This window comes from Neospora caninum, chromosome IV (assembly GCF_000208865.1).
Source record: "Neospora caninum Liverpool complete genome, chromosome IV".
NCBI classification, from domain to species: domain Eukaryota; phylum Apicomplexa; class Conoidasida; order Eucoccidiorida; family Sarcocystidae; genus Neospora; species Neospora caninum.
In genome coordinates, this window is record NC_018389.1 from 2,290,570 (window position 1) to 2,304,832 (window position 14,263).

The following is a 14,263-nucleotide window of genomic DNA, read 5'->3' on the forward strand; positions in this document are numbered from 1 at the left end:
ACGATCTACACTGCAATAGCGTGTTCCTTGTTTAACCTTCTGAGTGGTTTTCCGTCGACCACCTACAAAAGTCAAGCACCTTCGGTCCTCTTTGACTAGTCATTCGACATGTTGAAGACTACGTCGGAAAAACAGTTATGTTGCAGTGGAAACTCTAAAGATATGCACATTCCGCAGACCTCGCGCCCGGGCGAAGTAGAGCGCACAGTCGAACTTGTCTTGGTGCCGATGAGGCCTTAAAACCCCCCAGATATATGTGTTTTGCATTGTATTCAGCCAGGCTGGTATGACCGCTGTGGATGCAGGCTGTATTCATAGGCGGTTTTGCATGCAATATCTGTATGTAAGAGCTACCAGTGCTGGACGTCTGTTATCGGGCTGGAAGCGCATGGAGAAAAAGCGGATACGCAGCGCAGTGCATTTTTGTCTGCTCTTTGAGCCGCAAAAAACTAGAGATGGAGAAAGGGAGGTTATGGTGAAAACATATCAAGCCGCGGTTCATGTCACACGGACCCTTTCTGCTGGCGCCTGTGACTTGCTGCGACCCACCTGCCGCCCCAGAAGGCCTGTAGAAAGATTTTGGCAGCGCCGTATATGGCATCTTGGCTAGCGCCAGCGGTCCCCTTTGATGCACTCGCCTTAACTAACTGCATTCCTTCCTTTAGTTGAGAAGGGAATGGGCCAAACATAGCTGAACGGGCGAAGACTAAGTCAACTAAGTCAACTCGATTGTTCCTCTCTCCTGTGAAGGCAACACTTTCACTCTAGACAGACTCGGCGCGGCTGACAGGCAGGGGAGTCGTCGGCGACAAAGCTAGCATCTGGATCCGTGTCCAGTTCACTTATTTGGGAAAAGGCAAATTCCTGTTGGCCTCTTCTCTAGTAAACGAGTATGGATTAAGTACACAGCGCACGTCGTCGCGAGTTCCTAAGGTGTGCGTCTACTTTCTCCTGGGCGTCCACTTTCTCCCCCAGGCCCCAATAATTTCACATTGCTGTGTGCAGGTCGCCAACTCCAGGATGCGCAGCGAACGTGCGGGGCTGTCGAATTCCAAAGCTGATAGTGATACAGGCATACACGATGGACACGAACGATCCAAGTCGTCGAAATCGACTCGTCGCATGTTGTTTGTAAGAACGGAGAGATGAAAGTCTGTCTTCGGCGTAGATATACAGTGAAGAAAGTCCGTGAAAGAAGTGACGCACTGTCTGATATACAGCTAACACAGTCCCAGAGAGCACCATTCGCAAAGGGGATACCTGGCCTTGTCTCTGTCCACACGACGGCCGGATTAATACTCACAGGCAACTCTTACGGAGACACAGGGTACTGAGGCGCGCGTATGTTTTTGCTAGAGCAATGCCGCGCGTGCTGGCACAGGATAATCGACAACAACGGCTCCGTCAGAGGGAATTTGGCAAGGTTCGTCCTTAGACAAGATCGTTCTTTGAGCTGGCGCACTGGCGTGCAAACGAGTGCGTTGGGCAGATACCGGGACCTCGTTGCTGATCAAGTTACGTGGGCGCACAAATGTCCGAGGGCTCCGAACACTTCTGTGGCGGAATACCGGGGTCACGGGAACCTTGTGGCGGGCAGCCGGCTCGACCGGCATGACATGTACTTGTCGGCAACACAGGCGCGCTCGTTGGCGCTGCCTACGAGAAGGTCGAGAACGAACAGCGTGTAGGCCCCGCTCCCGCCCAAGCGGCGCCCGTCTTGTGGGTAAGACCATTTGCATCGATGTTGTCAAATCGCGACCGACCACACAAGACCACCACGTGCACGCGAAAGCAAGATTACTTCCTCGCATGACGGTGGCCCCGGACCCCTTGTTCTTAAACAGTGAGCGACATCGATACCACTGGTAGTGACGCATATGATCTCTCTGTGTAGACGTTTGTTCATTGTGACGGTTGTCCGACCGCTTACCTGTTTCCCTTGCAACCGACCACGGTAGGCACACAGCACTTTATCCCGGGTGATACGAAGTTGACACCTCACCTGCGGGACACCACCGTACGTCGAATGGTGTGTAGGTTCGAAGCCGTGAAGACCGTCACATCGTGTTTGAGTGACCTTGCCCCGGGCTGGACGGGGGCGTGCCCCGCCTGACCGGATCTGGTGCCTCGATATGTAAGCGTGTTGTCTTTCTCCTCTACTACAGTTATTGAGTTCTGTTTCTTAATGAAAAGGGGAACAACCACCCGAGTTTCTGGTGTTTTCTGTCGCCGCACCGCAGACCATGATTAACAGATACCGAGAGGGTATGCATTTGACGTGGGTGGCAGTGAGATCCGCGGCGAGTTGCTTCGTTGGTTTCCAACCAGAAGAGGCACAACGATGTTTCCCTGCGGAAGACAAGGTGCATAATTCAAGACTATGTCGAGTTTGTATCTTCCCCCGATCAACGCCCGTTTCACTTCTGACTAGTGTGCACCTCTTCTCTCGCGTCGGGCTTTGCAGCCAAACTCCATGTTGAGTCTTTCGAGCCTCTCCTATCTTTCGGTCATTCTTACAGCCAGGGTACTCCATTTTCGGCCACTGTTCAGCCCGATTGGGCTGCCATCTCCTTCGCCAGAGCCGAGTGGTTTTCGGTCCGCGCTGCAGAGGCAAACAAAAACCCACACTCCGCTCGCGTTTCAATGGGACGGTCCCGTGTGCTGATGCGCTCCCGCCTCCAATAGGGGACAGCGCGACTGCGAAAGGGAAAGCTTCTTCTTAATCCCCTACGTCTAATAGACCAAGCATGACGAACTATTATTTACGTTAGTTGTACCATTCTCAGTATAATGCGACACGGGGCGAGCACCGCACTAGCACAGCTGGTGCAGTCTTAACCGCTCGAAGAGAAGCTTTGGTATGGTTCAGCCCGTTGTATCCCTGGAGCCGTACATTCCAAAGCTTCTAAAATAACTGTTTGGAATTGAGCTCAGGATTCGCTACACGGGCGACTATTTCGCACGGGACTCTGCGCTTTTTGACGGTTCTAACGAACATATGACGCCTTGCGGCCGACTCCCTCGAGCACCTGGCAGGTGTCGTGCCTTCTGATCCTTCAGTCGGAGGAACCCTCAAGGGTGTGTGCTTGTGAGTAGCTTTTGCTGTGTGCCCTCCACCGCCTTTCTCTCTTTTTTCCTCACTGACCGATTTGTCGCTGTGCAGTCGCAACGACGCAGCTCTGTCTCCTCAAAAAAATTGTTGAACCTCTTGGTGCTCCACGGAACGCGCCATTCCTATTCGGTGTATCTTCCAAAGTGCTAGTTAGAGCAAGCGTGTCCACCTGGAACAAGTGTTTTGCGGTGGCGGCGGCTGCTGTGATTCTCCTCAACCTGTCGAGAGCGCTCGCCGCTGCTCACTGATGCGCAGAAAGCTGGACGAAGTGGGCTTCGTTTTACTCCTCCTAACCGCTTTTCAGTTTTGCCCGGCCTCATCACCGAAAAGAAGAGGTCCAGCCGTCAAGTAATTGCCTCAATTCCTTTTCTCATCCGTCTGCCTCGTCCGGTGTCTCCGTGTGTAATTCGTTCTACTGAATGCTTTTCGCCGTTTAATCTAGGTTGTTTTCTCTGGTCCCGTCGTCTGTAATCCGCAGACGCCATGCCCAATCTCTGCAGAAAGTGGTTTATATACCTGTGTATTTCATCACCCCGGCGAAAAACTGCTAGAACGTCAGTTCCGTAGGCGAGCTGAGGAAGATTCTGTTGCTCGCTAGCGCAATTCCCATGGCTAGAAAGAAGGGGACGAAGGCCCTTACTGTGATCCCCACCGTCCTGGAGGAAACAGGACACGAAGTGTGCGCACTAGCCGAGGAAAGAGCTCGAAGATATGCGTCTCCGGCTTTCGCCAGAGCAAGACAAGGTTCCAGAGAAGAACTACAGGTAGAACGCGAGAGTTTCTCTCCTGCGCGCCGCCACACAGTTGAAGCAAACCAATGAGGGAGCGAAGAGGCGAGCAACGACGACGTGGAGTGCGAAACAACAGCGATGGGGTACACTGATGGCTTTCATTTCAACAATTACGCTCCTGAGAGCGTGTCGAATGCAAGGGAATGGGGAGAAGAGAAGAACTCACAGCTCTCGCTCTCGCCCTGCTTCCCGTTCATCGTGCCGAACAACGGACTTGGAGAAGACGAAGAGTCGGATGGGGGCTGCTTCGTAGAAGAAAAGAAACTCTTCGAGTGTAATCAAAGTGGATTCCTTCAACAGTCCCTCTGTACGCTGCAGGAAGCAAAAAAGGAAGGAGAATTCAGAGACCAAGGGAACATGTCAAGCGATGAAGGCTCAGATATTGGTATCAGAGATAAACTCGATCTTCTTCGTAACATGGGGGAAGAAGCTGCAGACGACGGAAGAGGAGGAGGCGATAGAGAAGAAAGTAATATGCAGCTTGGCACAGAGGATCCCGACGATGGTGCAACTTGCTCAGACGACGAAGGCTGGGCTACAGGGTTAAGCGAGGGAGTTCCGGCAGTTGAAGAAGATCTGCCTGAGAGTGTAGTTCCTGCAGAAGCCGACAGGGATGAGGACAGTACTTTCTTCACACACACTGGTCGGTCCTTTTCCGTTGGGTCTGCATATCGATAGAGACGCACGTAGGCCTTCACATGCGTATCTGCGTATGCGTATCGTCTCTCTCCGCGCGCGGGGTGCGGGTCTACTTTTTCATTGTTTTTGCCGTCCCCTTGTTCGCTATATTGTCTGGAATTCTCATCCTCCCTATTTCTGTTACTCTGTCGTTCTCCGTCTTCTCGCCGGCGTAGATTTCTCCTTGCTCGTCTTCCCTCGCTTCGTTCGCTGTCATTTCTTTCCGTGTACTATCGACTCCACTTACTCCCTGTCTGTAACACTCTGGGGTGCCGCTGTCGACCTTTTCGCGTGAAGGCTGTTTCAATGCCCCTTGTCATCATTCTAACTTTCGCCTCTTTTTGACGGGTGTTTTAGTTGAATGTGTATGGTACACTGTCTTTCATGTTTCTGTCTTCCTGTGTGTTTTTTTCCCTCCCTGACCTTGTGCTGCCAGTTCACCCTTATTACCTGTGCATTCCATCTTCGTTGCTGTACGCTACCATACTATATCTCGGCGCTGCCCTCATTCCTCGTACTCCCTTCTTCCTTCTCTGCACTCCGCTGCTCAGAGCGTTCCCTGGGTCCCGTCGCTTCTGTGGACCCTGCTGATCATCCGGGCGCAGCTGCTGCTTGCTACCGGTACCCCCCCCCCCCGTCTCTAGTCTTTTCCGCTTCCGTGGAAGGACTTCACACTTCTGTTGTTGGTGGATCATCGTTCTCTGTCCGTCGATGTCCCCCGCCCGCCGAAGCCCAGTGGCGCTCCACAGAAATCTTCATCCCGAACGCCACGCTGGCGCGGATGTCCGCTTTTCAGTACCTCTCCAGGCACTGGAATGTCCGAACAGGTCGGAGTGACTGCACGAGTTCCTGTTTCGGGTGGGATGCCAAGGGGCCGGGGCCTCCGACCCTGTATCCGAGTGTGGAAAGCGTTTGTCGACTCAGCGGACAGGAAACACAGTTGACGCTCATGCCGAGTCCGCTGACGGCCTACTACCGTGACGGTACGCGAAAAGGGCGGAGCACTGGAGGCAACAAAAAAGCGAGCGAAAACAGGAGAGACCACACGATGAGACAGAGAGGACGTAGAGGCAAAAGGGGAGGAAAGAGAGAAATCGAAGAGAGAAACGCTAAGCACATCGACTAAAGAAAAACGCGAGACAAGCCAACGGCTTGTGCTCGTCCCTACACTCGGCCGGACTGATCGTTATGTGAGTGAACACATAGGGAGGATACATACAGATTCGTGTTGTCCTCCCCTTTCTCACTGTTCTCTCTCCAGCGGCACACGATCGAGAGTCTCACGAAAGTTTCCATATCCCTTCTCTCATCTGCCTCCTCGATCGGAGATCGCCATCATGTTTTTCCGGTCACCTCAAGCTCCTCACAACTCGCCTAACGACTTTCCTGTGTCCCTCGGTTTCCCCTCTTGGCGACATGTGCCCCAACCAGGCTCACTGGCGTGTCCTGTCGGCAGAGGAAGGACACGCACGAGAGGGCTGCTCGGCGCAAGTGGTGAACATTCTCCTCAACGCTGCACATGGCTTCGCGGGCGCTTTCTGTGGCCAGCAGAGTTTTCCAGTTGCTGTTCACACACAAGGTGCACTTGGTACAGAAACGCCCAACTCAAAACACACACACAGACACTGCTGATACGCTGGTGGATGACGCGGAAGCGTCTTTGCCATATTTACTAGGGCGATGGGAGCGACGAACGAAATAGGAAATGCAGCATACTCATTCGTCCAAGCGTTTCTTCGCATGTACCTTGAGAATACATATGTATACGAACGTGGTACCAAGCGTGATGGCTACATGACTAGACCCAGTACTGCGCGTAAGACGTGGCTAACGTCCCAACTGCAAGCGCATATAATCATCGATTCACCTCGATATCTTTATGCATCTCTTGATCTTTGTGTCTCATCCCGTCTATCAATCTACCTCTATCTGTCAACATGAATGCATATTTCTCTGTCTGCCACGCGTCACATGAAAAGGGAAGAGCTGAAGTTCCCACATACTTTGTTGAGTTTTCCCCTCTCTTGTTCAAACACGCACTAGGCGCGCTCACTACCAACATCGAGTTCCCTTTCTTCGCCTTTTCCTCTTCCGGCTTTCGCGACGGGCGCTTTATCCTTTTGCGTATCCTGTGGCAGCTGCCCTTCTTTCCTTCAGAGGTCAGACTCGCACAGCCTCACAGGGCAGACGGATGGGAGAGAGAAGCAAAGAAGACAGCTTCAGACCGACTCCGAGCTTTAAATGCCCGAATGCTGATTCGCCAACAATTTATGAGTCGGCATGTAGTCAGTGGATGGGTTATTATTTGGGTATATAGTATGCTCTTCTTGATTATTATAGGTGTGCTATTCCACAAACGACTTCCATCTGATATGATTCGCGTTAGCATCGTCAGGGTTCATGTGCGCCTCGTTTCGTTGACAGCGAAGGAGCAGTCAGCCGCACGTCCGTGTGCTCCAAGGGCCGCGGTTTGCGTAGGTGGCGTGGCGCGTTCGACGCATTTATGCTGGAAGCAAAATTAGCATATCATCCTTTAGACGGTCCACGGAATGTGAGAGATGGGGGCTGCCTGCTGGGGTGCCGTTCCGTAGATTGCCTCAGAGCGTTGCACTCAAAACACTGAAGATCGGAAAATGCAGTGGACATATCTACAATTGCGTTGGCGAGTGCGTTAATACATAAATGTGTAGATTCCGAGTTGTTGCAACGGGACTTCTCGGCGTCGAAATACACACGATACGTTTCCTTTTTTATGTCTACGAAGGTGTTGCCTTTGTGAGGAAAGAAGGTGCGGAGATGGAGCAAAAGAGATTCTCTACTCCGCCGATTCACGGGCTGTTTTCTTTCCACTTTGTTTTGTTCGGCGGGTCGTCAGGGTCTCCAGTGCTTCCATCTTCGCAGGCGGTGGAGTACAAGGAGAGAGACCAAGCAGTGAAAAGGGCAGATGCATTCTGCGTGAAAGGACGAAGAAAAACCGAAACGCGCACATGAGTATATATGTATATATATATATATATATATATATATATGTAATAGCATGTATGTTCACACACGCATACGCAGAGAGGTAGCCTGGATTCGCGTGGAGAACATTGGTGAAAACCGCTCAGTATTTTGTTTACAACTCTCAATGTTGTAGGTATGGACGCAGCGAAAAGCTTCATTCGGTGCGTTGAGAGTCATGAAGAAAAGTCGCTGCGTCAGTTCATTACCGCGCTTCTTCTTAGTTGAACGGCCTCAGAAGCCGACACACCAGCGCCTCGTGACAGCTGTCAGATCTTTTTCCGCAAATCCCACGATTTGCTTGGTCTTCATCTCGACAGTCAAACAGATGTTTCATTTGCCCTTTCTTTATCCTACCACACATTTAGGTGAGTCTCAGCGGACTACTTCGTTCGTTCTCCGCAAGAGTGTAAGAACAGAATTTCTCAGATGAGCAGCAATCGCTCTCCCCACATGGGGCCGACAGTTTTTCAGACAAAAAACTTAGAGGCAGTCAGCCGTAATAGGCGACGCGCGCACACGAAAATCAGAGAGCAGAATTCCGCTAAATGGTGTGGCGTTCCAAACGGGCCCTCCGTCAGTTCTCCCACAGCTGACTCTCTTTAAATGGGGTCTCGTGTAGCCTATTGCCTAGACGGTTTACCCGCTCCCCGCGGTGACATCCTGTCAGGCAGATGAATTTCTTCGGCGGCTACAGAGATTCCCTTTCTGCGAGGTATGCGGCGATCTCGACGTCCTGTGGGGCAGGATCAGGAAATGTCTTTGTCGGAGGACTCATTAGGGGTTCGCAGGGTGCTTCTCCAATGTTCTCGGCGCGAGATTCAGACACCAGTTGAATTAATACACGCAGAGAGCTACCTGCAGCAGACCGCGGATGTGACAGATGCGACTAGACGTCTGTCTCGCTTCCGCACCCCACGCAGCTGGCGTTTCTCTTTCCCCCTTTTCCGTTCTTCTCGTCCTGCCTCGCTTCACCTAGGCACGCTTCTATTCAACACGCTTCTCTTTCTCTTCCCGTATCGTTCGCGCTTGTTGCTCGCGCATGTCGGCCGACCTGCCCTAGGCGCAAGCCGTGCCGCATGCGATGGAGGCAAAATCGTCCAGACAGGGAGAGAGGTTCTGTCCTTCCCAATCGGCAATCCCCCCCATCACACCAGCAGTCCACCGTGTACCACCGGATACCACAGAAAGACGACTTCTATCGGACAGTAGTCCAGTGGGAGCAGCACAGGCTATTCATCGTGAGCTGCCTTCCTGTCGATCTCATTTCTGGAGAATGTGACGTGCGTCATCCTGGTACTGTCGACCTTTAAGGCTTTAGGTTTTGCGGTCCACCGCAGCGGACACGAAACCAAGAACTAGTGTTTTTCCAAAGAACCTCTTGAATAAACGAAAGCTTTACACCTTTCAGAATAAAGGCGGCCACATGGCAGTTCTTGCAGCGTTTTACAGCAAGGTGTCGAAATTGTTTCTTGCGCAACCACGCCAGTCGTGGCGACCGGTGTGCCCACCGTCCGATTTCACCAGAGGCGACGTGGTTCGCAACAGGTGGAAAAAAGGAAAAAACATACGCAAAAGACATGAACACAGGAAAACACGAGGAAGCGGGCGAACGAAAAGGGCGCCGGTAAAAAGAAGGGACAGTGATGTAGTGAAGAGGACCGACACCCCGGCAGGCGAGGAGGTAGACATCGGTGACCGCACATTTCCTAAAACGAATAGATGCTCTCACAGATCACTCTTCATAAGTTCTCGGTAGATCTACGATGTTTACCCCACCTCTACGTCCACTCACGACTGCCGCACCCCTTGTCAGGTATACGCGAGACGTTTCATCTTTAAGGTGGCTATCCGGTGCACTTTCTGCTGTCTGCGGAGAGCCAGGTCGCCCGTCCCCCCTCGTACGCAAAGCAAGAGGACGACCTTGTAACAGCAAACGTGTATTAGTCATCTAGACGTTTTGAGCTCTTTATACAGCTTCACATATCGGCCGGTTTCTGCCATTATCACACTAACAATATCAATGCACCCGCGAACAAGAGACGGTTTATAAAAGGAGCGGTACGATATTGCGCGCTAGTGGAAACGGGTAACACACATTTTATACGCATATCCGCACCCCCGAAAACCTTGGAGAACTCTTTCCCTTTCTAACCTGTAGGGGAGGGGGGGGGGGGCCATTCTCCAGAGGTACGCAAACGACTGCATAAATGCCTTTCGACACACACGGCATAGAGAAATACGTAGGTGGCCAACACCCCCTCCACACACACATGCGGTGAGGCCGTACATTCTTCACACTTCATGTGCGTCCGTTGCTAGACACAACACCTTCAAAGTCCCTCTCTCGGGGTGCCCGCTGTGCACCGCAATCTTCCCCTGCTACAATGCGCCACTCCAGGTCTTCAACGCCAACACGTCGTGCACTCCGCATTCCATGGTGTCCGCAAGCGCCTACCACACTATTGTTCGATGATACATTTACCCGAGACCCCAGATATCGTCAGTCTCGTCCTTCCATTTAACAAGGGATGCCTCGCTGTCTTCGCGATCGCGTTGAACTCAACTCAGCGAATTCTTTGTGGTGCTCACGTGTATCCGGCGCGTTGAAGGACCACACGATTACAACGCTCGTCCATCCCCATTCCCCTACAGTAGATTCAACTGCTGGCATTTGTTCATCTGTCACTTCTTACCGACGTTCGTTTACTGCTGTTTCACAACGGACACATTGCCACGGCGCGCCAACAGTTTATTTGGGCTTCGCGAAGACGCCGTGTTGGCCATCTCCACATGATCTCGGGTCCTTTTTCCACTGAGTCTCCGCCCCCTTATTTCAACTTCCTGGTTCTCCTCCGCGAGCACCTGCGCCTACAGGATCGAATCCCACGCACTGCCAGCGGCCACATTCTGTTCCTTCCTGCCACACAGCAACTGACCGCCGGCACCCATCTCTCTTCTTCCTGCACACAGAGCGCCGGAATCGCCTCCATGGCAACTACTTGCTGTTCCGGGATGGTAGTTTTTCCTGCGATTCTTCACCAGCGGCTATGCCTGCTCCATCAGCCTGCTGTTCCTCGACTTCTGGACATGTCCGTGGTGCTTCACCGCGTGCACGTACATGGGCCTCCGGACTTGCCAGAGACACGCGTTCATCACAAACGAGAGACCAGCCTCCCAGCCTCCTCGCCCGCGTCTGCGAAACTCAAACATCTGAGTGCCCTGTGGGATGTCTGCAGATGTCCGTTGCGGTGTTGCAACTGACTGGCAACAGCGACTGGACTGAAGCTGCGTTTGGCCGCAGCTTCATCTCGCCATGCATCCTGATCCTAAATCGAGTGCTCAATGGATGCCACAAACCACCTGTGGTCTCAAGTCACCCGACCCAGTTCCCCTTCTTCATTCACCGGACAGCCACGCCCATGCCGCTGCTCCATCAGTTTGCGGTGCCTCTCACCAGTCAACCTTTCGTGCTCCATTCCGTCCTTCTACAGCGGAAGCGAGGCGAGAAAGCGACAGATCGCCGCTGCTTCCCAAGGAGCGCAGGCTCAAACCGCATGCGGATACACTGCGTTTCCCTTGTTGCCACCTCCCGTGTCTCGCCGGTCCTTGGATACACAGGCATGGCTCCTCAGCTGACGTGATGCTGAGTCTGCGTCTCACCAACTGGCGGGACACGCAATTCTTCCTGTACCACGTTTTCCACCTCCTCCAGTGCGCGCTCAAGTAGCGCTTTATCTTCAAAGAGCATGTCCACATATTTTCGGACCAGCAATTGTGTTGTCATGAAAGCCTCGCGTTCTCGTACGGTGCGGATCAGCCTCCTCCGTCGACGTTGGATCTCCTCCTTGAGCTCCTCGTCCATTACGCTGTCAAGTTCGACGCCGGCCTCCGAGCCATCCTCTTCGAAGAAATCCACCTCGTTCCCTACCATCATGTGTCCGTAGAAAAAATTTTCGGCAGCATTCAGCCCTATCTCCAGCTCTTCAAGCTGCCTCTCCACGGTCTCTCGGACTTTGATGTCCTCACTAATTTTTTGTAGTGCACTGCGGATCCTTCTGGCGTACGCCACGGCAGTATTGGCGGATTCCTGTGCTGTCGTGGACGGACCTGTCTTGGGCGACGCCATCGCCGCAGCGCACTGCTTCCTGATTTGCTTCAACTGACGTCTCAAGAAATTGATATCCTTAAGGTCCAGAGCCTCTTGTGATGGCCTGTGTTCTGTCTCAGCTCTTATGTCAGTCGTTCCCCCCGGAGTGCCTTGTGTCGCCGACGTCTCCCCGCGCATGCTATCGAGGTAAGACATGGCTATGTTCAGGTGGTCCCGGAAGGCAGCATGTTCACGCGGTGTCATCCCCTCCTCTTGTGCAATGGTCACTCTTTCCTTGCAATTGACAACTGCAAGATTGAGGCGCTGCAGCGTGGAGATTTCCACCACGCCTTCGTGCAAACCGATCAGCTCCTCCGATAAACGCTCGGCCGCGTTAACCAGTGACTGCTCGGCACTCGGTTGCCCGAGCTCTCTGATTCTGTAAAGGCGGGCTTCTATGTTATCGATCGTGGTTGTGAGCGTTGCCACCCGAGTTCGAAACTTGACGGTCTTCTGATCGTATTTTCGCATTAAATTCCACACGGCGGACTTCAGCTCATGGATATCCAACTCGCCCTCACCTTCATCCTCGCTGTCCTCCCACATGGATTCGGTCTCTGGGGAAACCATTCCACGCTCCCACTCATCGCCTACGGTACGCTCAGGCCCTTTCTCCTCCCTCGGCTCTTCCCCCTTTTGAGCCCCAATTTCCGTCTCTTGGGACCCTGTGCCTATCTCTTGGGACCCTGTGCCTATCTCTTGGGCCTCTGTGCGCGTCTCTTCCACAGGCTCATCCGGCACGACGCCGCCAGGCTGCTCCACCTTCTCTGGTTCCTCTGATACTTCCCCGGGTACACCCGCCGTAGCACTGTCGGCCGGCCCTCCCTCCTCTCCGGCCTCCGGCAAATCCTCAGGTTCTTCCGGCGCGCCCGCCGCAGCAGGCACTTCCTCCTCCTCCGGCTTCTCAGGTTCTGCCTTCGGAATCTCCTCGGGTTCAGCTGTCGGGTCAGCGGCCACAGGAGGAACCTCCTCCTCCTCCGACTTCTCAGGTTCTGCCTTGGGGATCTCCTCGGGTTCAGCTGTCGGGTCAGCGGCCACAGGAGGAACCTCCTCCTCCGGCTTCTCAGGTTCTGCCTTGGGAATCTGCTCGAGTTCAGCTGCCGGAGCAGCGCCCGCAGCAGGCACTTCCTCCTCCTCCGGCTTCTCGGGTTCAGCCTTGGGAATTTCCTCGGGTTGAGCCGTCGGGTCAGCGGCCGCAGCAGGCACTTCCTCCTCCTCCGGCTTCTCGGGTTCTGCCTTGGGAATCTCCTCGGGTTCAGCTGCCGGAGCAACGGCCTCAGCAGACACCGGATCCGCCTGTTCCTCGCCCGCTGTTGGTGACGCTGGACGCTCTTCCCCTTGCTGTTGTCTCCGACGCGATGCCCGTCGAGCAGCTGCCAGCGAGAAGGCGAGAAGCCCAAGTGCAACAGCCGAGGCCACCGCTCCGACGCGCGGGGATAGCGCATATTCTCCCGCTGACATCGCCGAAAAGTCCTGGACTAAATGCTGCCAACCTCGCACTTCATCACCCGCACCTTCGGCCGGCACTTCCATTTGCCGCTCGACCGACGCGTCCGGTTGGAAGTCGACGGAGGCATCAGGATCAATGCCGTGCATGCTTTCAGGTTTTTTTAGGAGCCCCTGGAGTGCCGTCGGAGAAGACACCTTGTCAACCCCCAAGAGAGACGAACGCAGACCGTAGACGGCCGCCGCTACCAGCACTGCGGCCACGAGTGCAGCCTGCTTGCGACGCCGTCTGGATTCCTCGGTTTCTTGTGCGATTTCCGCGCTCTTTTTCTCGGTGGCATCCGAGTCGAATTGCTCGGCACCAGCGCGGGCAGCGACCGTCTCGACATCTGCTTTCTGGGAGGCGGGCGTTTTCTTGGGCGTGACGTAGCCCATCATTCCAGCTGCTGCAAGGGCGGAAATGAGGACCGCGGGCAACACATACCGGCTCTTTGACGCCCTACGCTGAGTCGACATGTTATGCAGACCTCGTTTTCCGTGGCCAACAACGGCAAAGTGGTTCACGGCAGCCGCCTCGGCCCTCTCGGATGCTGCCGGGGAAATTGGCGGACCCTTGTCTGGGTTTCCAGAACTGCTGTCGGACCCTTTGCTCTCCACAAGTTCCTCAACCCCGACCCCCCTGCCTGTGTATCCCGTTCCTCCATCTTCAATCTCAATGGCGAGACTGAAGGAAAGGAGACGCCGCGACGCGGGAGGCGGCCCAGCACCGAGCAGGGTGAAGGCGCAACAAGCTACCAGAAGGAGCCCAAATCTGGATGCCAAACGATGTGAGACATTTTTGCCTCCTCGATGCATCTCTTCATCTCTCAAAAGGCCAACTAGTTGAATCTTCAAAGAAAAAAGCGCTGCCCGCGCAGCGACTTTGACATCTACCGACACCGCCGGGAGTCGGCAGGGCTCCCCCGTCTTTCGGTGCACATGCGCGACGCAGGCTCTCACTGCCAACGGAGGCGCTCGCGGAGGACGGATTTCTATGAAATGGGGAAAAAAGGCGAAGTGGATCGCAGAGGAAGAACATATACC

General features: G+C 53.9%; 1 protein-coding gene across 1 annotated transcript; it reads right to left on the reverse strand.

Annotated features, from left to right (window-relative positions):
* Nucleotides 1-11,215: 11,215 nt before the first annotated feature.
* On the reverse strand, nucleotides 11,216-14,035 carry NCLIV_012200 (hypothetical protein; the record flags this gene model as incomplete). Its single annotated transcript, XM_003880738.1, has 1 exon — nucleotides 11,216-14,035. The coding sequence occupies one exon, from the start codon at nucleotides 14,033-14,035 to the stop codon at nucleotides 11,216-11,218; it is 2,820 nt and encodes a 939-aa protein (XP_003880787.1).
* Nucleotides 14,036-14,263: the final 228 nt, after the last annotated feature.